Source organism: Hyperolius riggenbachi, chromosome 10 (assembly GCF_040937935.1).
Source record: "Hyperolius riggenbachi isolate aHypRig1 chromosome 10, aHypRig1.pri, whole genome shotgun sequence".
NCBI lineage: Eukaryota > Metazoa > Chordata > Amphibia > Anura > Hyperoliidae > Hyperolius > Hyperolius riggenbachi.
In genome coordinates, this window is record NC_090655.1 from 28,240,867 (window position 1) to 28,267,600 (window position 26,734).

Below are 26,734 nucleotides of genomic sequence, written 5' to 3' on the forward strand. Positions count from 1 at the left end.
CCATATTGTCCCTTACATCCTCCACATCCTAAGGACTACATACCCCAACTAGTGTTGAGCCGAAATTTTCCAAATTTCGCGTTACTATAATTACGCATGCGAAATTTGCTATTACGATGCGAAATTATGGTAGCGTAATTGCCATAAAAATCGTAATTGAAAATATCGTAAGCGTAATTTTCAACGCGTAATTTCGCGTTTCGTTCATAACGTAATTTCACGTTAAACAATAACATAATTTCGCGTTAAACCATAACGTAATTTCGCATTTCTTCATAATTTCGCGAATTTCGTAATTACTTGTTAGCAGGGTTGCTCGCGAATTTTCGCCAAAGGCATTTTCGTCTGCATGGCGAATTTTGATGCGAACTATCACTACATGGCGAATTTTATATGCGAAATAGCATTCCGTAACGCGAAAACGACGCGAAAATTAACGCTTACAGTAATATGAACTATCGCGAAATTACGTTATGTAACTACGCTTACAAACAGTTGCATGCAAGGCAAACGTAATTTCGCAATACCCACTGTAATGCAAAAATTACGCGAAAATTACGCTTACGCGGAATTTCGTGAAATCCTTCTTCATTACGATTATATACTTACGGCCATAATCGTAATTACACTAATTACGTGAAATTTCGCGAAATCGTAATTAAGTCATTACGCTCATCTCTAACCCCAACCCCCTATACCCTTCCCTTATCCCACAACCCCCTCCCCATGTTAATGCTTTGTTTTGCTTTGGCAATGCTAAATGTATTTGGTCCTGCCAATAAAGCTTTTTTGGATTTGGATTTGGAGTCAGGTGGGGGTGTCATGTTCAGTAAGCCAGACCCTATTTCAATGAGGCAACCTTGGGCAAGACTACCGAACACTGCTACTGCCTATAGAGCGCCACCCTAGTGGCTGCAGCTCTGGCGCTTTGAGTCCACCAGGAGAAAAGCGCGATATAAATGTTCTGTGTCTTGCCCTTTTTAATGTTATTACATGATGTTTAGTGAGTCATTTATGCTCCTCTAGATATTTGCCTGATGTAGATGAAACCTAGTCCCGAGAATTGTGTTCCATGCTAAGGAGAGAGGTTTTTTAGATATATTACCACTATAATTATTTATCTCACTCTTGAGTGTTTTCCCTAAGAGGAGATAAGTTCATATCCACCTACTCTCTTTTAACCGCTTTTAACTATTTTATTTCATTTTGATGCCTCTGAAATGTAAGTGTGAAGCATGAGCAGGTAATCAGGGTAAATCAAAACTTGACTTCATTTAATGTTCTCACATGACATGCTGCAGCTCTACACAATAGCACACTGGCTGGCTGTGAGTCTGTGACAAACTACTCACCCTCAGTCACTCCATTCCTCCTCAGTCAGGACAGCAGTGCCACCTCCTGCTGTGCAAGTCAAATGAAACACTGCTGCTCTCCTGCTTCCCCCCTCCTCACTCACTGTCAGACTTCTCACTCAGCACAACAAGCTGCTTTTCCACAATTACGCTCTCCTGCCTCCCCCCCCCCCCCTCCTCACTCACTGTCAGACTCCTGACACAGCACAACAAGCTGCTTTTCCCCAATGCTGCTCTCCTGCCTCCCCCCTCCTCACTCACTGTCAGACTCCTCACACAGCACAACAAGCTGCTCTTCCACAATTACGCTCTCCTGCCTCCCCCTACCCCCTCCTTACTCACTGTCAGACTCCTGACACAGCACAACAAGCTGCTTTTCCCCAATGATGACCTCCTTCACCTCGCTCTCCTCTCACTTCTCCCCCTATAGTGTAAACACAGGACAAACATGCTGCCCCTGTAATTTCTGCACCTGATGGAAATGTTTCACCTTGATGGAAATGTTTCACCTTGCTTCATGAGAGAACCGGTCCCTGGATATGCTTTGTGAATTACATGTCACTTCAGGGTCTCTATCTTTATATAAGATTCACAGATTATCTTTGGACAAAATTCAGTAACAAAGGAATGATGGAATATGACTTTTTTTGTGTGGGTGGTGGTGGTGAGGGGGGGAGGGTGCATTTAATAACAAATCTTTTGTATTTCAGATCTCTGCAGTAACTTGTTCAATGGGGACAGTGGTGTGATATCTTCTGCAAACTACCCCTCTCCATACCCCAGTGATTCCAGCTGCCTCTATCTGATCCGAATACCCGCAAACAAGGTACTTGGTTATCAGTGATTTAGTGCATCCCACATACAGTACGGGATTGATCTTTTAGAACTTGAAGAACATATTCAGTTTTGGCTTTAGTTCAGCCTTAATCATTGTTAGTACTGTGATTTTTTTTGTTTTAGTATATTGAGCAGCAGATTTCTATATTATCCTTACCTACCCTTTAAAGGGAACCTGAAGCCTATTTAAAATAAAAAAATCAGATACTTATCTAAGGAGGAGGAAGTCTTTGGGTCCTATAGAGCCTTTCCATTCCTCCTATTGTCCTCTCCTTCCAGCGCTGTCTTTCCCGTTATCGCCCAATGGGTTTGAGACTGCTCTCTCCCACTATGGAGGCTTCGGAAGTTTGGAGTGCTCCAGAAGACAATCGGCTCCATAGTGAGCAAGCATGAGTGCACTCTCTTGCGTACTTGCGCATGCGCAGTACAGAGCTGCCCGTTTTCAGGAGCATTACGGCTCTCAAAGACTTCCAAAGCCTCCTGCGGTGAGAGATTTAATTGGGGAACATGGCACTGGAACGAGGGGAGCCTGCACCCTCCTTAGGTAAGTATCTGTTTTTTATTTTAAATAGGCTCCAACTTTGTTTTGCGTAAGCATCTTTTTAAAATTATTCTGCCTAAATCATCTTGCTTTTCACCTTGACAGATTTTGCTGACGTTCCAAGCTTTCGACATTGAAGGTTCTACACAATGCTCCTCAGACTATCTCCGGGTTTACGATGGACTCACTACATCTTCCCCCGTACTTCTGGATAAGACTTGTGGAAATACGCTGCCATACCCTCTGATGTCATCAAACAGAGTCATGTTGTTTGAGTTTGTCAGTGACGGGGCTGTGTCTGGTGCCGGGTTCCAGGCTTCTTATTCTACTGGTAGGTCAACAAACTGACCAAAAATCTCCACAGTTGTGACACAGATGGAAGTACGGTATTCCAACATCTTCTAGTAGTGAATCAGGGAATTTGGGTACCATGCACATCTGGTTAGTTGGTGCCACCATAGGCTGGCATGCAGTGGTGGCACAGACAGGGTAATTTGGGCTCTAGGATTCAGCTAGTGAATTCAGCTTTGGACTAGTGGCAGTAAATGCAACCAGAGTTTGGGCTATAGCCAAGCTTGGCTAGTAATAGTGGCGGTGCTATGGCATAGCCAAGCACCAACCAGCTCTGGCGGTTCAGCTGTGAGTGGTTCAGCTACAGCAAGCACCCAGGGTTGTGGTGCTTTGGTAATAGGCAATTGGAAGTAGTATAACTGAGTGCCATTCAGTGTTCAGCTCCGGTGGTTCGACTGAAGGCTCGGGCTGTTGTTTTTCATTAATGTATGTCTGAGGTTAGGCTATGGCAGGCGCCAAGGGTTATGATTAGGAATTAGCAGTGGGCACTCATCAGTAATAATATAGCCGAGCACACCTGTGTCGCCAATTGACTTGGAAACTGGTATTGTTTAACAGAAAACAAATATGGGAGCCTCCATATTCCTTTAAGTTCAGGTGTCCTACTGTCCTTTAAGATCTAGATGAGTTCTCTGACAGTTAGCTTTGCCCAGAGCTTACAGGGGCACCTCTAGCTACTTAATACAGAGGATAGCTCTGGCTACCTAATACTAAGGGGCACCTGTAGCTACCTATGATGATGGACAAGGTAACTAAGGGAGAAGTGACAGCTGGGCCAGCCAGCACACTTGAGGTGCGGTTCGGTGGGTGTTTGTTGGTTCATGTAGGGTGAAGTCTAAGGTGCCAGAACATCTGTGCCTATAGGCTCCTGTAAAGTAAATCTACAGCTGCCTGTTTATCTACTGCAGTCCTGGATTTACATCACAGGAGCCTATAGGCAGTGGCACAGATATCCTGGCATTCTAGATTTTGCCCTTCATGAACCTACAAACCGTCACTGAATTGCACCACAAATGTGCTGGTTAGTCCAGCTTTCACCTCTGCCCTACTTCCCCTGCACATCATATCTACAGGTGTCCCTTAGTATTAGGTAGCCAGAGGTACCCTCAGTATTAAGTAGCTAGTGGTGCCCTGGCCCTGACTGAAGGGAGATCACGTCAGTGGAATGCAGAGAGCTGGGTGAGTACCCTCTCATTTACACTCATTTGCTCGGGACTCTGCATAGGGAAGGAGGGAGGGAGACACTGGAGGAGGGGACTGAGTCACCTTTTCAGCATCATGCGCCTGTAGGCATGTGCCCGCAGTGCCTTATGGTAAATCCAGCCCTGATCTCCTGCATTAATCTGTTATATTTATTGTCTGGATTGATAAATTAAGCATTTTATTTCTTTTCAGTTTTATGTGGTGGGATCTACACTGAGAACAACGGCGCTGTCACTTCTCCAAATTATCCGGCATTTTACTCACACAACCTGAACTGCTTCTACAGAATCATAGCCCCACAAGGGTACAAGGTGAGAATGACTGACCTAAAGTGTACTTACACAATGTGGGCTCAGGAGAGGCTACACAGGGGGTAGAAAGATAGATGGAATAGACAGGGCCAGATTTCTAGAAAGGCCACAAAGGCCCAAGTCTTGGGCGCCTGCACCTGAGCATGAAAGAGGGGTTGGTACATAGGAAAGAGGAGGCTAGAAAGGCGGAGCAACACATGAACAAGGGAAACTGATGCTCAAGCCTCAAGGGAGCTGTTCATGAAAGAAAAGGGCTACTGTACATGGATGAAACACATAGAAGAGGGGGCTGCACATAGTGGAATAGGAGGGAGTTGCAGTACATGGGTGATATACATCAGGGGTAGGGAACCTATGTCTCAGGAGCCAGATGTGGCTCTTTTGATGGCTACATCTGGCTCACAGACAAATCAGTAAGGGTTGATTCACTAAGCTACACTGCTCAAGCAGCGCAGCTTAGTGTGGCAGAATTTTCAAAGTAGTGCATGCTACTGCTGTAGCATGCACTACTAACTTACTTGTGCTACCCCAAAATGAACGGGGTCCAGTAACTTTTTAGAATGAGATCCCGGCTCTTTGGCCCTATAGGCTGCCTGTCATATTGGGCCAAAGTGCAGGGATCTCGTCCTATAAAAGTGAATCAACCCCCAAGTCATTCCAGCGGTTCTGGAGGTGTGTTTAGCTTCTAGGGGCAACAATGGTCAATTTGTATGTATTCAGCAGTGATGCACTGGGAGACATCTCAAGCTCACTCCAACCTGAATTATCGCAAATTCTTTCTGTTTTAACCAGTTCAGCCTATCTGGACGAACTTACTCGTCCGGATAGGCTCTGCTTCTGCCGCCGCCTGCCGCTAGCCCCCTGATCAGTGAATGGGAATATAATTCCCATTCATAGATCTAAGTCCCCCGGAGAAATACCGACACTTTCTATTCAGAGAGCGCAGTATTTCTGCCCGGAAAAAAGTTTCCCAGCCTCTCTGTAGTTCCTGGATGCGAGATCGTTCACATCCAGGACTTTTTTGACTGTGGCCATCTTGTGGCCAAATAGTAAACTGCACCCACATACATTTTTTATTAAACAATTATATTATTTTACATGTAAAATTAGCTGTTTCCCTCCCACACCAAAAATTACCCAAATACATTTCTTATTTAAAAAAAAAATACAATAAAAAAAACAAAAACATAAATAGTTACCCAAGGGTCTGAACTTTTTAAATATGCATGTCAAGAGAGTATGTTATTATATTATTTTAAATTATAAGCTTATAAATAGTGATGGACGCAAATTGAAAAAATGCACCTTTATTTCTAAATAAAATATCAGCGCCATAAATTGTGATAGGGACATCATTTAAACGGTGTAATAACCGGGAGAGATGGGCAAATAAAATACATGAGTTTTAATTACGGTAGCATATATTAATTTCAAACTATAATGGCCAAAAACTGAGATAATTATTTTTTTTTTCATTTCTTTTTTAATCTTCCTGTTAAAATGGATTTAGAAAAAAATAATTATTAGCAAAATGTACTACCCAAAGAAAGCCTAATTAGTGGCGGAAAAAAGAAGATATAGATCAATTAATTGTGATAAGTAGCACTAAAGTTATTGGCGAATGAATGGGAGGTGAACGTTGCTCTGATGCATGAGGTTTTCGACACTGTGGTGCTGAACCGGTTATGAAAGCAAACTCTTGTTTTCTTTAGTATTTTAGTAAGAGGGCTTTTAGGACCATTGTAGCCCCTTACACACTCCAATGAGGTCTGGTTCACCATGAGCTTGCTGGTTAGTCTTTACCTCTCGGTGTTACAAGCCCTACTCCACAGAGCCAAATTAATCCATGCCATGCACTGATGAGGATCAAATAATCCAAAACAGTCTGTATGCATGTTGGATTATTATGGCTCTGTACAAATTAACAAGCTGACACATCATTGCATTCCAGCGGTTCTGGAGGTGTATTTAGCTTCTAGGGGCAACAATGGTCAATTTGCATATATTCAGCAGTGATGCACTGGGAGACATCTCAAGCTAACTCCATCCTGAATTATCGCAAATTCTTTCTGTTTTAAGAAAGCAAACTCTTGTTTTCCTTAGTATTTTAGTAAGGGGGCTTTTAGGACCATTGTAGCCCCTCACACACTCCAATGAGTTCTGGTTCACCATGAGCTTGCTGGTTAGTCACTAACCCCCAAGTCAGCTAGCTAATTGTACAAGCTGTTAGTCGGAATTTCTCCTGTCTGGCTCTCGGGTAAATTGCTGATGTTACTAAAACCCAAGAGAAGCTGAAGATGTGTCTGACACTTCCTCTACCTGGCGTATCAACTGTATACACATCACCTTGGCAACAGGGACCTGAGCCCTACTGTCCCGGTTTGAAACATATTGTATGGCTCTCACGGCATTACATTTTAAAATATGTTGCGTTTATGGCTTTCTCAAACAAAAAGGTTCCTGACCCTTGATATACGTGGAAGAGGTAGTTGCACATGGGATGGGAAGGGCACTGCTGCGCATGGCAGGGGAGCAACAGCATACTTGGCCTAGGGGTGGAAAAACTATTACTGTAATCCGGCACTGGGAAGAAACATTTTTTTTTCAAAAAGACCTTGTAGTTTTTAGAGATAATTGATTTTGAAAATGCAAATAAAAAATTTTTTTTCGACCCTGTTATTTTTTGGAGTTTAAAAACCATTTTTCCTTTGCATTTCTAAATAGAATTTTCTCAAAAACTACAAGTTTTTCTTTGAAAAAAACTGTTGATTTGTTTACACTATTTCCCTCAACATACGTAGCAATTTTAGTGACCGCAAAATTCAGCACAAAATAACGTGACATTTTGCAATAAGTGTGTAAGAGCCTATTTAAGGAATACCGAGATGAAAATAAATTTATGAGATAAACACTTGTACTGTATCTTTCCTCCTTCTTTTAAAAAGTGCATACACATTAACTCCACCCACTCTTCAGCTGTTCTTCTACCCCCCCCCCCCCCCATGCCACCTCTCATCAACCCCACCCACTCTTCAGCTGTTCTTCTACCCCCCCCTCCATGCCACCTCTCATCAACCCCATCCACTCTTTAGCTGGTCTTCTATCCCCCCATGTCACCTGACATGGGGGGATGGACATTTGGACATTTCAACCCCACCACTCTTCAGCTGTTCTTCTACCCCCCCCCCCCCCCCTTTCATGCCACCTCTCATCAACCCCACCCACTACTCAGCTGTCTTATCCTCCAGCATTCTATACTTTTTCTCCTGTTCTACACTCCACAGAGTGCCCCCTACTGAACATCATACACGCTCTTTGCAGACTCACCTATCTTTTAGTCTGCATGTTTATTGTACTGCCTTGCTTAAATTTATTGTACTACCTTGCTCATATTAATTCTCTTATTCCAGATAACCGTGACATTTGATATCTTCTTCTTGACTATTGTCCCAACCTGTGATACATCTGGAACCTTCCTTAAAATGTATGATGGCAGTGACACCACTGCGCCTCTCCTAACCACATTATGCAGCTTCCTTTTTGACCCACCGGTTGTGACCTCCACGGGGAACAATATGGTGTTTAAGTTCATAACTGATAACAGTTTTACCGCTCCTGGCTTCAGTTTAACTTACAGTTTTGGTAAGTGGACATTTCCTAAACTAAGTGTACAATTAGAAATTACCTCCAGAAAAAAAAACGGCATGTTCCATAGGAATATTCCTTTACCTACGGAACACCTTTACCCTTGTGCCCAAAGTGTCAATATTTTGTGCGTCCACCATTATTTGTCAGCACTGCATTAACTCTCTTGGGCATGAAGTTCACTAGAGCTTCACAGGTTGCCACTGGAATACTCTTCCACTCCTCCATGACGACACCACAAAGCTGGTGGATGTTAGAGACTTTGCGCTCTTCCACCTTCCATTTAAGGGTGCCTCTGGGATTTTCATTAGGGTTTAGATCTGGAGATATGTTTGGCACTGGCAACAGCACCTTTACCCTCAGTTTTTTTAGCAAGGCAGTGGTCGTCTTGGAGGTGTGTTGGGGATCGTTATCATATTGGAATATTGCCTTGTGGACTGGTTTCCCTAGGGAGTGGATCATGCTTTGCTTCAGTATATCACAGTACATGTTGGCCTCCATGGTTCCCTCAGTGAACTGTAGATCCCCAGTGCAGCACCAATGCAGCCCCAAACCATAGTTACATAGTTATATAGTTATTTGGGTTGAAAAAAGACATACGTCCATCGAGTTCAACCGAAGAACAAAGTACAACACCAGCCTGCTCCCTCACATATCCCTGTTGATCCAGAGGAAGGCGACAAACCCTTACAAGGCATGGTCCAATTAGCCCCAAAAGGGAAAAAATCCTTCCTGACTCCAGATGGTAGTCGAGTCGACACTCCATGACATGACACTCCCACCACCATACTTGACATTAGGCAAAACACACTTGTCTTTGTACTCCTCAGCTGGTTGCCTAAACACGCTTGTCACCATCTGAACCAAATGTGTTTATCTTGGTTTCATCTGACTATAGGACATGGTTCCAGTAACCCATGTCCTTAGTCTGCTTGTATTCAGCAAACTGTTTTTGGATCATCTTTAGAAGAGGATTCATGAGATGACAGCCTTGCAGACCAATTTGATGCAGCATGAGGTGTATGGTCTGAACACACTGACAGGCTGATCTCCCCCACCCCTTCAACCTCTGCAGCACTCATATGTCTATTTACAAAAGAACATCTCTGGATATGAGGCTGAGCATGTGCACTCGAGGCATGTTCTGAGTGGAACCTGTCCTTTTAAACCACTGTATGTCTTAGCCACATGTTCAGTAGGTAAATGTAACTTACGAGTGTGCTGGAAATATATTAATGCCTGAACTGAAGATAGCTGGGCTTTCTTATTAGTTAGTAAACCATACATTATTAATGAGGGGTGGTGGTTCCAACATTCTCTTCTACGAAACATTTTGGTTGGATGAAAAACTTTAATGAAACTCTTAAAGATAAAAGTGGCACCATGGGTACCACCTAGTGTTGGGCGAACACCTGGATGTTCGGGTTCGGGCCGAACAGGCCGAACATGGGCCAGATGTTCGGCATGTTCGGCCCGAACGCCGAACTCAATGGGAGTCAATGGGACCCCCGAACATGCCCATTTTGGGGGCCCCATGGGGTCGCAGGCATAAGGGGGGAGCATGCCCCGGTCGCGGGGGGGGGGTCGGAAATTCCCCCCACCCCCTCCGCTAGCGCTCCCCCCTCTGCCCGCTTCCCCATACAAAAAGTTTGAAACAAGTTCAATAGTACCTGGGCTGGTGGCACTGGCTGGCAGTGGAGTGAGGAGGAGGAGGAGTCCGAGTAGCAGAGTGACGTTGAGGCCGGGCAGCGAGCGGTTCAGCGCTAGTACCCTTGTGGTACTTCCGCCCTTTCTCTGACCTCACGTCCTCTGCGTGATGACGCATACGAGGGTACGCGTGATGCGTACCCTCGTATGCAGAGGACGTGAGGTCAGAGAAAGGGCGGAAGTACCACAAGGGTACTAGCGCTGAACCGCCCGCTGCCCGGCCTCAACGTCACTCTGCTACTCGGACTCCTCCTCCTCCTCACTCCACTGCCAGCCAGTGCCACCAGCCCAGGTACTACTGAACTTGTTTCAAACTTTTTGTATGGGGAAGCGGGCAGAGGGGGGAGCGCTAGCGGAGGGGGTGGGGGGAATTTCCGACCCCCCCGCGATCGGGGCATGCTCCCCCCTTATGCCTGCGACCCCATGGGGGGCAGTATTCGGCCGAACAGGGCCCTGTTCGGCCGAACAGGGGCCCTGTTCGGCCATGCATTCAGTAGTTCGGCGAACCCCGAACAGTTTGGCCGAACACCACCAGGTGTTCGGCCGAACTCGAACATCACCCGAACAGGGTGATGTTCTGCAGAACCCGAACAGTGGCGAACACTGTTCGCCCAACACTAGTACCACCCTCCAATAAGAGAACATCTTCGTGACCTTGCAGCTCTGTACCCGCCACTAGAAGTCCAGGCTTCATTGAGTTCACGTGATAGTGAAGCCTGGACCTCCAGCGGTGAGTACAGAGCTACAAGGTAGACAGGCAGGTGGCTGCAAGGAAAAACAGAGGTAACAATAGATACAAATATGCTTCCAATGCACCCATTCAATTGGGGGAGGCTAGGGAGAGACATGGGGGTTTGGCTCATGCTAGGGTCACACATTTTTTTGTTTTTGTTTTTTACATGTGAAAGTTGTGGGGGAGGTGGTCAATACTCAATTTGGGCTTATACTGTACTTGAGTATATGCGGTATATGTCCAGAGCATATCTCTTACAGGAATTTATTTTCTCCTCCCCTTTAACTGATGATAGCCTCTAATCCTTTCTAATAGCCTTTAATACTATATTCTTAGTTTACAATGTTCAGGTTTTCTTCAGAGTCATTGCAACGACCTGTATATAAAACCTTCAGCGCTAGTCCTATATATCCACCACCACAAACACCATAAAAAGTGGGTGTGCTTACCAAATTGTTACACCTTAATTACAGGGTCTGCAACATAGCATAAAAAGGTCAGCGACCAGTAACTTCCCAGCTGGCCTCTCCACACACGAGTATCAGCAATGTTTCAGGCTCTCATATGCAGTATTCATCAAAGTAGGCATGAAAAAACAATAATGCACTCATCTAAGCGTATCTGTCTTCAGTTTAATATGAATATGTTTAAAACAATCAGTAAAAACGTTAAAAGCCACTCACATCTGGGTCCTTGTTACAGGGACCCAAAGCAGATATCAGCATATATATATATATATATATATAAATACAGAGGGTGCTGCAGCACACAACAGGAAAATAGTGACAGGGGCTCTTGGTTACGCTTTAACGCGTTTAAGCTCACCAACTGCGCCAAAGTGTCCCCGATCTGGTGAGTCCTACTCTAACCAGGCAAAAATGCTCGTTTTTATCAGCGTTCTAGTGGGAACCATGCCAAAAGCCCAGGGGTCAGCTAAATGGGAGAAATGAAATTAAAAACACCTCACCTTCTACTAGCTACTAACTGAACTATGAGCACCGCTCATTTAAATGCTTAACTGTGCTAGAGATGGGTGTGGTTATGCACGCTCACAGGGGAAAATAATATAAGCCAAGGGATGAGCAGCACAAACCGATTTTTATGCAATACTATGCAAAGCATGCACGCAGCACTGGAGAACACTAGTGCTGCGTGCATGCTTTGCATAGTATTGCATAAAAATCGGTTTGTGCTGCTCATCCCTTGGCTTATATTATTTTCCCCTGTGAGCGTGCATAACCACACCCATCTCTAGCACAGTTAAGCATTTAAATGAGCGGTGCTCATAGTTCAGTTAGTAGCTAGTAGAAGGTGAGGTGTTTTTAATTTCATTTCTCCCATTTAGCTGACCCCTGGGCTTTTGGCATGGTTCCCACTAGAACGCTGATAAAAACGAGCATTTTTGCCTGGTTAGAGTAGGACTCACCAGATCGGGGACACTTTGGCGCAGTTGGTGAGCTTAAACGCGTTAAAGCGTAACCAAGAGCCCCTGTCACTATTTTCCTGTTGTGTGCTGCAGCACCCTCTGTATTTATATATTTCTTATGGAGATTGGGGTTCTCCAGTGCTGCGTGCATGCTTTGCATAGTATTGCATAAAAATCGGTTTGTGCTGCTCATCCCTTGGCTTATATTATTTTCCCCTGTGAGCGTGCATAACCACACCCATCTCTAGCACAGTTAAGCATTTAAATGAGCGGTGCTCATAGTTCAGTTAGTAGCTAGTAGAAGGTGAGGTGTTTTTAATTTCATTTCTCCCATTTAGCTGACCCCTGGGCTTTTGGCATGGTTCCCACTAGAACGCTGATAAAAACGAGCATTTTTGCCTGGTTAGAGTAGGACTCACCAGATCGGGGACACTTTGGCGCAGTTGGTGAGCTTAAACGCGTTAAAGCGTAACCAAGAGCCCCTGTCACTATTTTCCTGTTGTGTGCTGCAGCACCCTCTGTATTTATATATTTCTTATGGAGATTGGGGTTCTCCAGTGCTGCGTGCATGCTTTGCATAGTATTGCATAAAAATCGGTTTGTGCTGCTCATCCCTTGGCTTATATATATATATATATATATATATATATATATATATACATATATATATATATATCTCACACAGGACGCCGTTTTAAACATATTCATATTAAACTGAAGACAGATACGCTTAGATGAGTGCATTATTGTTTTTTCATGCCTACTTTGATGAATACTGCATATGCTATGTTGCAGACCCTGTAATTAAGGTCTGTAACAATTTGGTAAGCGCACCTATTTTTTATGGTGTTCGTGGTGGTGGATATATAGGACTAGCGCTGAAGGTTTTATATACAATTGAAGAAGATGCTATAATGAGTGTTGGACTTTGGCTGCTTTTCCAAGGTACTTTGATTAACCTCTTTGCTGGTTTTCCCGACCTGAGCTCGGGGTAGAAAAAAGAAGCTGCTAGCGGTGATCCCAAGCTCAGGTCGGGGTAGGCAGTGCAGCGCTTTACCTTCAGTTTTGGAGTCCTGTGCGCGATCGCGGTGCGCAGCGGGACTCCAGCCTCTCTCCCCGGCAGTGTGGGGTCTTTCTCTGGCCGCCGGGATCCCCCATGTCCCCGCTATTCTTCCGGGGACCCGGCGGCCAATCGGAGCAGCGGAGCGGCGGTGGCGGCGTGACGTCATCAGGGGCGGGGCTAATATTTAGAACTAACTTCTCTATATTAGAGAAATATAGAGAAGTTCGTTTATATGTATATTAGCGCCATCTTATGGTCAAAGTGAAAACTGCAGCGCTGGAGCCCAGGAAAGTAAATTTTTCTATTCTGCTGCAGATCTCCCTGCCAGAATGATTTTTTTCAGGTTTTAGGGTCTGAAAGAGTGGAAAAAAATTGCACCTCTTTTAGACCCTAAAATCTGGAAAGAATCATAACGGCAAGGGGGTTAATGCTTATGTGGTTGCGCTGATATATTTTTTATTGTATTGTAACCACCTGGCCAAGTGGCCAGTCTAAGCAAAATTTTAATCCTCCTGTTTCTTACTTTTGCAGTTCCCATTGTTTCTTGAAGTTGGGAATAAAGAAGATCCACCACTGCTTTACATTTTAAAAGTGAAAAAATATTCTATATTGTTTTTAAGATTTTAATAAAGTGCCCAAAAATGCCAACGCTGGTCAAGTCCTTTATTGTGTTTTTTTGCTGCTTGAGTTACAGATGGAGATACCCACTTACTTCCTGGCTCAGTGTTTTCCATCACTTCCTGTATCTCTGCCTAGGCATTAGTCAAGTCATTGGAATCTTAAGAAGTTAAAGAGACACTGAAGCGAAAAAAAAAATATGATATAGTGAATTGTTTGTGTACTATGAATATTTACTAGAAGATTAGCAGCAAAGAAAATATTCTCATACTTTTATTTTCAGGTATATAGTGTTTTTTCTAACATTGTACCATTCTATATTATGTGCAGATTACACAACACTCAGCATTCAAAATGAGTCTTTCAGAGCAGTCTAAACTAATGACCTCTCCTCTAGCAGAGGAAAAGTAAATAGTCCAGGAACAGTTGAGATAATAAAAGTCAGATAACAGCCCTCTCCACGACTAACTTAGTCGGAGAGCTTAATGGCTTGTTTGCATAGAGATAACAACTGGAGTTTCTCAACTCTTCCTGTACTGGAAACAATTACACTGATGTATCTGATCTTAATGTTTTATTTCTTAGCTGTGCTACACGTACAAATCATAATATCATCATTTTTTTTTCGCTTCAGTGTCTCTTTAAGTGAGAAGCAGCATACAGTATCTCACAAAAATAAATGCACATCATGCATTTTTGTAAACATTTGATTATATCTTTTCATGGGACAACACTAAAGATATGACACTTTGATACAATGTAAAGCAGTCAGTGTACAGCTTGTATAACAGTGTAAATTTTCTGTCCCATCAAAAGTCAACACACAGCCATTAATGTCTAAACTACTCTTAATAAAACAGAGCAGACCCCTAGGTATAGAATGTTTAAATTGTTTCCAAAGTGTAAACATTTTGTGCATAGAGTTGTCCCAAACGGTTCGGCTGCAAACTTATTTGCGCGAACATCGGTGGTTCGCGTTCGCAACGTTCGAAACGTGAATTTTATAGCGAGTTTGACCTGCCCCTAAACTACATCATTGGGCTAAACTTTGACCCTCTACATCAGTCAGCAGACACACAACAGACAATCAGGCTGCACTCCCTCCTGGAACCCCCCCCCCCCATATATAAGGCAGCTGCATCGGCCACTATCTCACTCAGTGTTGCTGCAGTAGTGAGAGAGGGGAGAGGAACCTACTGCAGAGATAGGTAGGGAAAGCTTAGTTAGGCTCTTGTAGCTTGCTTCTAGCTGATATTTGTTGAAAAGCACCACAAAAAGATCTCTTTTTTTTTGTGTGTGTGTGCCACTGACACTGCATTATACAGCCCCGTGTGTCGCAGCTGGCCCTTGCTAATAGCTATACTGTGCAAGGCCAAGCACATTCAGTGCCTACTTTTTCCCTTCACCTGTGTGTGACAGCTGCACATTTGTAATACCAGTCCGACCGTGCATACCTGTTCATGTTCACTGCACCTGCGCGACAGCACGCAGTGTTATATACCAGCAGTCACTGCATAACTGTTCACTGCACCTGTGTATGTGACAATTGCACATTTGTAATACCAGTCCGACCGTGCATACCTGTTCATGTTCACTGCACCTGCGTGACAGCACGCAGTGTTATATACCAGTCACTGCATAACTATTCATTGCACCTGTGTAACCACACATTATTGTACCAACAGTCACTGCAACCTTTTCACTGCACCAGTGTAACCGCACATTGTTGTACCAGCAGTCACCTTTTCACTGCACCTGTGTAACCGCACATTGTATTAGTCAAGTCAGTGCATACCTTTCACTTCATCCCCCCAATATGGACAAAACAACAGGCAGAGCCAGAGGCAGGCCACCCGGCAGGTCTGTTCGAAGTCGAGGTGGCGTGATTTTGTGTGGGCCTGGACCAAAGTACAGTGTTCAGATGGCAAGTGTCATTAACTCCCAAGATTGCCAGGACGTAGTTGACTATTTAACACAGAACACCTCATCTTCTTCAGCTTCCGCATGGAACCGTGTCATATCTTCCTCCGCAGCCACCACTTCTACTACTAGCACCCCATCCGCCCCATTTGACACTCCGCAGGAGTTATTTGGTGGGGAATTAACTGATTCACAGCCATTCTTGTTACAAGATGACGGAGCTAAGCATGTTTCCACCACTACCTCATATGTCTGAGTTAGGCGCCAGTATGGACCTAAGATGTGAGGGTGATGAAGTACCTGTTGTTGGTGCAGTTTTGGAGGTGTCTGATACTAGAAAAGCTGTGGAGGATAATGATGAGGTGAGTGAGTCCTGGGGCTGCTGCAGATCTCTCTGCAGTGTGTGTGTTTTTTTCCCCCCAGGCTTTAGGGTCTAAAAGCATTCTAAAAAATTGCACCGTTTTTAGACCCTATAATATGGCAAGAATCATACTGCCAAGGGGGTTAACAACCTGCTATCAGCAAAGAAAATTGATCTTAGGGCTTTGGTCATAATATCTGAGGCTGTGAAAGCATTAAAGAGACACTGTACTAAAAAAAAAAACATCCCCTGGGAGGTACTTACCTCGGGAGGGGGAAGCCTCAGGGTCCCAATGTGGCTTCCCCCATCCCTGTAGCTGCAGGCAATCCGGCGCTGGCTCCCCCATAGCTTCCCACAATCCTCGCTCGACAAGCCTGACAAGGCTTGATATATTTACCTTCCCCGGCTCCAGCAGGTGGCGCTGTTGCGGCTCTCAGCACGGAAATAGACAGAAAGAGCCGATCTCTGTCGGGTCCACTCACTACAGTAGAGCGGACCGACAGCGATCGGCTATTTCTGTCTATCTCCGAGCGGAGAGCTGATACTGCGCCTGCGCTGGAGCCGGGGAGGTAAATATTTACATACCTGCTGTTCCATGTGACCGCCGTGGGACACAGGAGGACGGGGTAAGCCTCAATAGGATCCGGAGGCTTTCCGCCCCCGAGTTGAGTAACCCCCAGGGGAACTTTTTTTTAGTTACAGGTTTTCTTTACAGAGAATCTGAAGTGAGTGGTTTGTAAATTGCAAATATGATCGAATGCTACAATGCTATAAAAACGTTGACAGACACAAGATATACAGATACAGCATATAAACTACTTTGCCGCATACACAGGGCCGTATTTAGGGTGTTGCTGCTCAAGGGACTTCAAAGGTATGATGCCACCTCAAAAGAAATTTGGCACAGGCAGTAGTTATGACAGACAGTGGGAGGGGTCTGCTAAAATATCCTAGTAACAGTGCAGTCCAAAGGGAGTGGTTCCCTGTTTCCTCCATAAACTAGTTATGTAGACAGAGCTTTGTAGACCGGTGTCGATATTCGGTGTGCAGCACGCTCTTGTGTACAGCACGCAGCTCCCAACCTCTCCCCCTCCCCAAGTGATGTGTACTGTAGTGATGCTTGAGAAGTTTGCAGAACCAGTTCAAGTGTGCACTAGCCAATTGAATAACATTAGTCCTCAGTTCACCTGTACAGAATGCGGGTGAAGGGGGCTCCATCCATAGTTTTGTAGTGGGCCCAGTGATTTCTAGTTACGCAACAGTATGGTAGGATTAGACTGTGAGCTCCTCGAAGGACAGCCAGTGACATGACTATGTACTCTGTAAAGTGCTGCAGAAGATGTCACTGCTATATAAATTCACAATCATAATAATATGGTTGGACAGTAGACTATGACTATGGTGGGATCTGTTTGTGAGAACCTCTGAGGACAGTTACTGATGAGCTTAGTGGACACATAGAACAGAGGGTGAGATGGAGAGCAGAGGGGCAAAAATAAGTGATGAACAGAAGGGGCACAGGGAGTGCAGGAGGACACAGAGATGATGAGAGGAAGGGACACAGAGAACGGAGGGGACACAGAGGTGATGAGAGGAAGGGACACAGAGCGGAGGGGGACACAGAGGTGATGGGATTGCCTCTCCTTGGTGCCCTTCCCAGCCTTGGGGCCCATCAAGGGTCATAAAACAAGTGTTTCCATCATGATCTTCACACCTATAGCAAGTGTAGCCACAAAACACATGATCTGATATATAGTCCCCTGTTTTGGAGGAAAGGGAGAGTTAGTAGTTGGGGCCCCTCAGATCTCTGGGCCCCCCTGCCATTGCAGGTGCTGCTCCCTTCTAGTTACACCCCTGCTTACGACTTGCTTCAGCCAATAGGTTGCATTTACATGGCAACCTGTTACTATGGAGACCTAATGACAGGAGGGCTGTTAAACAGTCATTAACTGCAGCCATCTACTCACCCACGGATCCCAAATCTGGCTGAGGGAAGGAATGTAAATAATTAACCTCGCTCCCCTAGATTTGCTGTCTATAGGGGCCTTTGTAGAGGTAGGGGCCGCAGAAACGATACAAAAGCAAACTCTTATCGCAGATTCACCATGCGTCTGACTGCTGTGGTTTTGGTTCAGCTGTGTGTGTTGCAGACATCTGTAGGTCATTCATTGCCGGTAAGTTATCTATCCCAAATGCTTAACAACTATGCTCCGTGTAGATTGTACTGTATTTTTCTTCCATTACGTACGCCGTGATTCATGTACCGTATATACATTGATCTAACGCATAAAAAGGAGGGTTGATTCCCAAACAGGGCTGGCACTTCCATAGAGCCAAAGGGGCAATTGCCCCCGGGCCCCAGAACCTGTGTGGGCCCCCCCAATGTGCCCCTTGTCTCCTTCAGTTAAAGTGGACCTGAACTCTTGCACAGGACAGAAGGAAAACAGAGAGACATGCACCCTGTATGTGTTTAAAGAGTTTAGCCGGTCTAATTCCCCCTCATTTGTGTCACTAGTTGTAATTTGATATCTTCTCTGTGTCACATGACTGCCATGGCAGAGATGGCATATAAGCTCATTTGAAAGTACAGGCTGTAAACAATATGTCTGCTTGAATCAGGAAGTAGAAACTGTGCAGATTTACTTTAGGATTTGTATCAGCTGTAAAAGATTTTTTTTTTCCTGTAAAGGTTATTACGCTGTTGTGTATCTTTTAGAGCAGAGAGGAAGTTGGCTGATGGTGTAATGGTTAAGGGCTCTGCCTCTGACACAGGAGACCAGGGTTCGAATCTCGGCTCTGCCTGTTCAGTAAGCCAGCACTAATTCAGTTTTTAGACCTTTGGCAAGTCTCCCTTACACTGCTACTGCCAATAGAGCGCGTCCTAGTGGCTGCTGCTCTGCTTTGGCGCTTTGAGTCCGCAAGGAGAAAAGCGCAATATAAATGTTATTTGTCTTGTCTTGTCTTAATGTGACCCATGACAGAAGGGACGCTGCGTGTTTACTCGGTATAGGAAAAGGAGGGGGGGGGGGGACTAGTGGGAACCCCAAAAATGTTTTTTAGGGAACATATGATGGACATGTAATGATATTGTGGGATGGGGTGGGGGGAGGGTATGGGGTATTGGATGGGGCCTGGCAGCTGGCTCAGGGGGCCTGGGGGTGATTTGGTTGGAGGGGAGGGAGCATTAAGGGGGCCCCCGTAGTTACTTTTGCCCTATGGTCCCATTGTAGCTAGAACCAGCCCTGTTCACAAAGCTTACTTATTTTTCACCTAAACCTCCAATGAGGCCAGAATCTGCGCCAAATCAGCTGCGTTTCCCCCCCAAGCGGGTCAGGTGTGGAAACGGTGCCTTTACTTAGCATTGTTTTCGTCCGAATCACACTGTGGTGCGATTCTGGACAGCGTGCTCTAGATTTCTGCAGCAATCACCCGAGCATGGGCAGGTGCCAGCATACCTGTTAGTGGAGCTTAATGCCTGAGATAAGCAAATAATGAGAGATAAATCATGAGTTAAATTGGACCTGAACTCTCACAGGACAGAAGGAAAACAGAGAAATCCACCCTGTATGTATTTAGAGAAGTATTCAGCCCGTCTAATTCCCCCTCAGCTGGTTGCCTCAGCAGAGCAGCTGATTTGTAAACACAGGATGTTAACCTTAGGTCTGCTTTCATGGCAGCAGGAAGTAGACACACTGCAGCTTTATTGCAGGATTTGTATCAGCCGTAACAAAGAAATGTTATCCTTTAAAGGTTATTACGCTGCTTATCTGCTTAGAGCAGAGAGGACGTTCTGAGTTTAGGTCCGCTCAAATCATTTAAGGAGAGATAAATTGTGAGTTAACAAGTGAGGTGAGATAGTTCAAAAGAAAAGCTTTGTGAATCAGCCCTACGGTATCCCACAATGCAGCGGACGCACAGTTCAGTGGTGTGGATGGTAACGGCAGAAACGTTGTCACCATCCACGAAACGTAAACGCCTATTCAGATGTGTCCCTTGGATGGATCAGACATGTTATAAACGCATGGCTATAATGTCGTGTCTGACTGCTGTCCAGTGTCCAATTGTCCATAATTATTGTGCAGGTAGTGAATGTGTTTCATCTCTGCAATAGCATGCCTTATCAGAGTTAACACACCTTATCGGAGTCAATGCACCTTATCAGAGTTAACACACCTTATCAGAGTCAATGCACCTTTTCAGAGTTAACACACCTTATCGAAGTCAATGCACCTTATCAGCGTTAACACACCTTATCAGAGTCAATGCACCTTATCAGAGTAGCATAGCGTGCACTACAAACGTATGCCTGCTAATTGGCAATGACGAGAGTTCCACTCGTCCAGCCCTGAGCCCCTGCGGTAGTTCTGCACCTATTGCGCAGTACGCTGCGGACGTGGGCTTGATTGACAGCAGCGCTCCACGCAGGCGCAGTAAGGACGACCTCGAGGTCGTCCTCTGCATTGTGCGGGGAGCCAGGGTCAGCGGCTGCGAACGGAGCTGTCAGCGTGGGACATGTCAGCTGTGAGGGGCTGGAGAAAGCCTCAGGTATGTAAATGGGATATATGTTAAAAGTGCTTGATGATTCCTTTAAAGTGGGAGGTATGCCATACAGTATATCATAGAGATGTGTGTGCATGTCTGTCTGTCTGTCTGTCTGTCTGTCTGTCTGTCTGTCTGTCTGTCTGTCTGTCTTTGTGTAAATTAACATTAACATTTTAATTCCAATTTTATTTTTTATTTTTTGCAGAATCTACCAACGTCAGGCTCAAGTAAGTAGACGTAGACAGCGCTGCGTAATATGTTGGCGCTTTATAAATACAATAAATAATAAATAATAATAATAATAGACAAACCTCATTCCTGTTTGGTTTCTGAATGCACTATTGCCTGTGTCACATAACGCTCAGCAGGCCATAATTGTAGTGGAGATGGCCAGTATGGAGGAGAAGGTAAAATGTCAGCAGCAGGTGTGTAACTAGAGAAGAGCAACCCCTCCAATTCCCGGGGGCCCTGAGCTAGGGGCGGCCCCAACTTCTCTTCCTCCGATACAGGGGACTATTCTGCAGTTCAGGTGTATTGTGGCTACACTTGTTATGGGTGTGAAGATCCTGATAGCCACACTTGTTGTATGACCCTTGTGAGATGGGACCCCATGGCTGTAAACATTGGTGGGAGGGAGCCCATTAAAGATTTGCTGGTGGGCCCCATGATTTGTAGGTACAGCGGAAGTGTGGGATTCACAGCTAGAGGCCTGCTGCTTCTCTGGGGCTGGTTCGCTTCATGCACTTCCTGTATAGCAACTGTCACTTCCTCTCCCACCTCTAAAGTACTGCCTGTGTAGAGAGGCAGCACAAAGCTTGTTGTTCCTAATGGATTAGTGGCAGTGGCATAACTAGAAATCACTGGGCTCTCCTGCGAAACTTTGGATGGGGATTCCTCCTGCCAAACCTCATACCTGCAAAGAATAGAATGCTTTATTCTCTCTGTTTCCAGACTCCTCAAGCGTTACTACAGGACACAGCACTTGGGGAGGGGTAAAACGGCTGGGGGTAGAAAAGAGCTGTACACAAGACCCTGCTGAACATTGAATAGGGACTGTCTACAAATCTTTGTGTACAAAACTTTGTATGATTCCTTATCAGTGGCTCAGCAGATGCAGTCATTAGAACAATTGTGCAGAGAGCAGAAAACTTTTTCTCTCCTTGCCCTTAGTTGTCAGTCTCTTAGGACGGGGCTTTTTGGCCCCCCTACAGCTGCATCCCTTGCAGGCTCTATTGTTACGCCCCTGATTAGTGGCCAATTTAGCACCCCTAAAAGAGATAATCAATGAGATGGTAATGATTCTGTGTTGCATTGAAATTTGGGTCAATCACATGCACTCACTGTCAGTTGCTGCTATGAAAATTACTTAGGCGGGTCGGGGCAAAATGAGTTGAACTTACCCGGGGCTTCTAATGGTCCTCCGCAGGCATCCTGTGCCCGCGCAGCCGCTCACTGATGCTCCGGCCCCGCCTCCGGTTCCCTTCTGGAATTTCAGACTTTAAAGTTGGAAAACCACTGCGCCTGCGTTGCTGTGTCCTCGTTCCCGCTGATGTCACCAGGAAACCATACTGGGCCTGTGCAGTACGCTCCTGGTGACATCAGCGGGAGCGAGGACACGGCAACAAAGGCGCAGTGGTTTTCCGACTTTAAAGTCGTAAATTCCAGAAGTGAACCGGAGGCGGGGCTGGAGCATGGGTGAGTGGCTGCGATAACACAGGATGTCTGCGGGGGACCATTAGAAGCCCCGGGTAAGTTCAACTCATTTTCCCCCGACCCCCCTACAGTATTCCTTTAATACAATTAAATGGGATGCACAACATCTATCTAATACTGGGTGTGAGTAAAAAAGAGATCCAGGTGAAGACCAGAGGAGAAAATTAAGACCGGGACAGAGATAGGAAAAACTGGAGAAGGAGTTGGAAGGAGAAAATGAGGAGAAGGCGGTAGACAAAATTGGAAGGAGAGATAAGAAGCAAACGTATACAGGAGAGGAGCCATTAAAAAAACCTGGACCCATCTTAAAAAAAAATAAAAAATTAGATACTCACCTCTGGAGAGGGAAGGCTCTGGATCCTATAGAGCATGTGTCACACTATGGCCTGCGGGCCAAATTTGGCCCAGAGCGCCAGAAAACTTGGCCCGTCACTGATTTTTTAATTAACATTAACTGTGTCCCGCAATGCTTTAAAACTTGGCCTGCCACCTGATTGCTCAGGCCAATTAAATCTTGCCTGCGCACACGCTAGCAGCTACGCTCCATCCCGCCCATCAGCTTCAAGCAATGTTAAAGGAAACGTCAGGCAAATAAACCTAGTCAAGCTCTACCTACCTGTGGATTCCTCCAGCGGCTGGAGTCCAGCCCATTGCAACCGACATGTCCATTGTCGCAGCTCCGCTCCCAGCTATTGTCCCTGGGGCACTTGCTATGCCTGGCTACCTATACTGGGGCACCTCCCTATGTCTGGCTACCTATACTGGGGCACCTGCTATGCCTGGCTACCTATACCCCCACTGTTCTATGTTCAAATCTCCCACCAGCTGCATCTGCCTTGAAAGGCTTCGGAAGTACTCGGGTCTTCAAGTAGTTCTGAAGACGAGCGTGAGTCCGGGAAGCCTTCTTTGACATTAAAATCAGATTGATGCAATAGGGGCCCGGCGTGGAACGAGGGGACACAGAGAGGACTGGAAAGGCTCTATGGGAGCCAGAGCCTTCCCTCTCCTTAGGTGAGAATTTAACAGAAACAGTTCAGCAGGAGCCTGGACCTTGCGAAGACCAACAGGATGGGGTGTTGCCGCCCAGGTGCAAGTGGGGTTTAGGCAGGCAGGGGCTAATGTGTTTGCATCATAGGAGCTGGTTTTAATGTTTAGGGTGAGTGTTAGGGAACTAGAGGCAGAGGGGTTAAGTTTTTGGGAAGTGGGTGGGCCAGGAAGTGGTCAGCATTAGCTAGGATTGGTTATTGTAGTTAGGATAGCAAGTTGGTTAGGAAAAACAGGAAGGTGCGCAGTGTCCTTTACCTGACAGCTGACGGAAGATGATTTTGCTGGTTCTCCAACTTCTTTCCGTTCTTCAGCCTGCTGTCTCAACTATCCCACCTTGTGCAGCAGGTATGCTCAATATTAGCCTCTCTTGCAGGGAGTCAGTGGATCCAGGATCGGCTAGGTCCTCTGATCCTGGAGCAAGGCAAGCTCCTTCTCCAGCTGACTGACCTTCCTGAGCCCTGATACAGCCCTTTCCGAAGCTCAGCCAGATACCAGAAGCCCCATTTGGGGTCCCTCGTCCCACCATCCCGAAACACAGCACCACTTCTGCTGCTGAGAGAGCCAAGAGGAACCCCCTGCTGTTGGTGGAACTCACAAGGAACAGCCAGTCCTCCCAGACCTTTGGCTCTTCCCCGTGGCACCTCTAAAAGGGACCATGTGGCACCTTCTGCTGAGCTTGTGCACTCTAGCAAGGCGACTCAGTGGTAAAACACCCCAGGCTGTGTGGGCACCACTACCTCTCCATATGTGGTGGCGGCCTCCTTGTGGTGGCAGCTCTCCTATTGTGGGATCAGAACTGCCTGCTGGTCAAATGTCCGGCACACCTGGTTGAGTATAGACTCCCTTCGTTTTGGGTATGGGTGGTTCTGGTAATGGTTAGTTTAGTAGGTTAAGTGGGTGGTACAGGTGATGGGTTATCTAGCGTCTCTTCTTCTGGTTGTGTTTCAGCTTTTCCTCTTACTGTCACTTTTTCACCTGTTTCTCTCTGTGCTCATTCTTCCTTGGACTATGTGAATTTTTTCTTGCTGGGCTTGCGTAACTTTTTGCGTAACTTTTTAGCGTGGTCAGCAACCCAGTCCCCTCTTGCTTTACCTGCTGCAGAGTGGACTGGCAACGGAGCACTGGGGATGGCAGTTCTGAGATCATAATCTGGTTTGGGGTTGCATTTGAGTTACTTGTGTCAATTTTGGTCGGCATCAAAGCTTGGTTGAATCTAGCCAGGAGTAAGGAGAGTGAACTGGTTGGGTTATCGGATGCCGCATCACGGTGGTGTGAGGACTACGTGTGCAGTGAAGGCCTGGTGGGTTTTTACCTGAAATCCAAGGTTCACATGCATATTAGGAAAGGAGAGTATGTGGAGATCTGTTGGTTCCGTTGCAGGAAGTTGAATATGGAGGAAGAGAAGCGGCAGTATAGCCTTATCCTACAATCTCTGTCAAACTGGCTGAAGGCCTTTGGCATTCTCAAGAGCTTGGTCAGTGAGAAACAGCCAGAAAATTGTTCCGCATTATTTTGTTCATAGAAGGTGATACACGAGGCTCATCACGTTTATGGCAGTTTGTTTTGGCTCAGATACCATAATCAATTTTGGCAAAGGAAAGCTGCGGTAGGATCACAAAGAAATTAGTCCTTGGATAACATTCATGACCCGAACGAAAAAAGCTCCTCAGTTCTTTCCTGGGAGGGCAGCATCGCTGGACCGAGCTGGCCAGCAAATGGGAAGGTATTTCTGCTGGCAGTTCAACAAGGTGCCCGTTTTGCTGACGTTCTGAACTTGAATGTTCCACCTGTGGATGGTCGCATACTGCCAGTGGTTGCTTCAAGATTTCAAGGATTCAAGATTTCAAGGTCCAATTGTGGCAGAGAGCCTAGAAGTGCTTCAGACCTGCCTAAGAAGAAACAGATGAACTTTTTTGGCTAATCCATCATCTTTCCTACCCTAGGGCCACGTTGGACATTCTATGTCTATATATAGGTTAGCGCTCAATGGATGGATTGCCAAACTTAAAGCCTTCTCCACAGTGCAGGTACCCCCCTTCAGTTTGCCACTCACCGGATGTTGCGGCTGTCCTGGCCCGTTCAAGCCTTCTGGCATGAGACTCAGTATGTACAAGTTGCCGCTAGACAGTGGATTAGGGATTGCACATAGCAGGCTGGGCTTGGTAGACAAATGGATGGGGCTAACCGCTCATCCAGCCTCCCTCCTAGTGCCTTCCTATTACCCTCCTCCCGCTCACATGCGGCACCGCCGGTTCCATAAGTTTTTCCTTGTGTAATCTAACGCGACCGTGTCCGGCCCACATAACATGCTTGCTGACGCCACACCATAGCGCCGCCCAATGTGTTTCGTTACCATAATGACTCATCAGGGGCTATGTTGATCATTGACCCTGATCTTTCACGTGGTTTCTTATGTTTCTTTTGATTCTTGCATTAAGTTAAGCATTTTTGCCACTAGAATCTTATGGCGAAGACTGATATTGAGTATTTAGTTTCCATTTAATTGGTTGTTTTTGGGACTTATTATGGTGAAAAATGCCTCCCCACTGGTTGCACAATTTTGTCTTCATATTGCTGAGCTTTTAGGGCCCATTGACACTTAGAAGCGCAAAACGCCGTCGATTTTTGCCGGCGTTTTGTGGGAGTGATTTTTCTGAGATTTCACGCGGAAAAATCACTGGGCAGTGCAGTTATTTCTCTGCGATCACGTTTAGCGCTTCTATAGCACTGAAACACGATTGCCGGGAAATCGTCTAAAAATGGTGCAGGCTAGGCGTTTGTGTTTCACGATTTTGGGCAATTTGTGGCGATTAGCGCAAATTGCCCAAGTAAGAACAGGCCCATAGAGTTTTAGTACACTAGGGCTTTCAAAAGTTCTAGCGTTTGAGCGTTTTGCAGAAATCGCCTGCAAAACGCTCAAGTGTCAATGGGCCCTTAGTGTATTTTTGGGGGACGGGAATGGGTCTTTAAGGACTTTTTTTCAATTATTCATTATCTTGATGATTTTGCAGCTCGGAAAATTGAATTTTGCTTGTAGGTTAAAGAAAACCTGTACTAAAAAAAAAAACCCTCTGAGGGGGAAGCCTCTGGATCCTAACGAGGCTTCTCCTGTCCTCCTCCGTCCCTCCGTTTAGTGCTGCTCGGATATCCCTTTTCAAAATCCGAATTGAATTCGGAACCGGATACCCAAATAGCCGGATCCAAATCAGATATTCGAATCCAAACTTTTTAGTATCCGAAAAAATTGGATCTCCGAACCCAAAATCCTGGATATCCGGTCGGTCTCTCTCTCTCTCTCTCTCTCTCTCTCTCTCTTGATACCCGAATATTGGATGAGCACCGCTCCATTTAAAGTGAACCAGAG

General features: G+C 45.7%; 2 protein-coding genes and 1 long non-coding RNA gene across 4 annotated transcripts in view; all 3 read left to right on the plus strand.

Annotated features, from left to right (window-relative positions):
* LOC137536632 (astacin-like metalloendopeptidase) overlaps positions 1-4,529 on the plus strand; it is a gene marked incomplete at its 3' end in the record, with an annotated part of 58,607 nt that extends 54,078 nt beyond the window's left edge. Inside the window, exons 8-10 of the mRNA XM_068258882.1 lie at positions 2,063-2,178; positions 2,836-3,061; positions 4,477-4,529. Coding sequence (XP_068114983.1) covers positions 2,063-2,178; positions 2,836-3,061; positions 4,477-4,529 — 395 coding nt within the window. The remainder of the gene's footprint in view (positions 1-2,062; positions 2,179-2,835; positions 3,062-4,476) is intronic.
* An 8-nt stretch (positions 4,530-4,537) lies between these two features.
* Positions 4,538-13,742, plus strand: LOC137534194 (uncharacterized). Its single transcript, XR_011024328.1, has 3 exons — positions 4,538-4,595; positions 8,006-8,237; positions 13,701-13,742. It is a non-coding gene; the product is annotated as an uncharacterized lncRNA (long non-coding RNA).
* A 4,267-nt stretch (positions 13,743-18,009) lies between these two features.
* The window catches only part of LOC137533807 (embryonic protein UVS.2-like), a 65,169-nt gene continuing 56,444 nt past the window's right edge, over positions 18,010-26,734 (plus strand). Inside the window, exons 1-2 of one of the 2 annotated variants that reach the window (XM_068255052.1) lie at positions 18,010-18,242; positions 20,816-20,837. In XM_068255052.1, the coding sequence (XP_068111153.1) occupies positions 18,174-18,242; positions 20,816-20,837 (91 nt within the window). In that variant the 5' untranslated portion in view covers positions 18,010-18,173. Of the gene's footprint in view, positions 18,243-20,815; positions 20,838-23,611; positions 23,716-26,734 lie in introns of those variants that run through there. The other variant, XM_068255053.1, reaches the window with a different exon arrangement.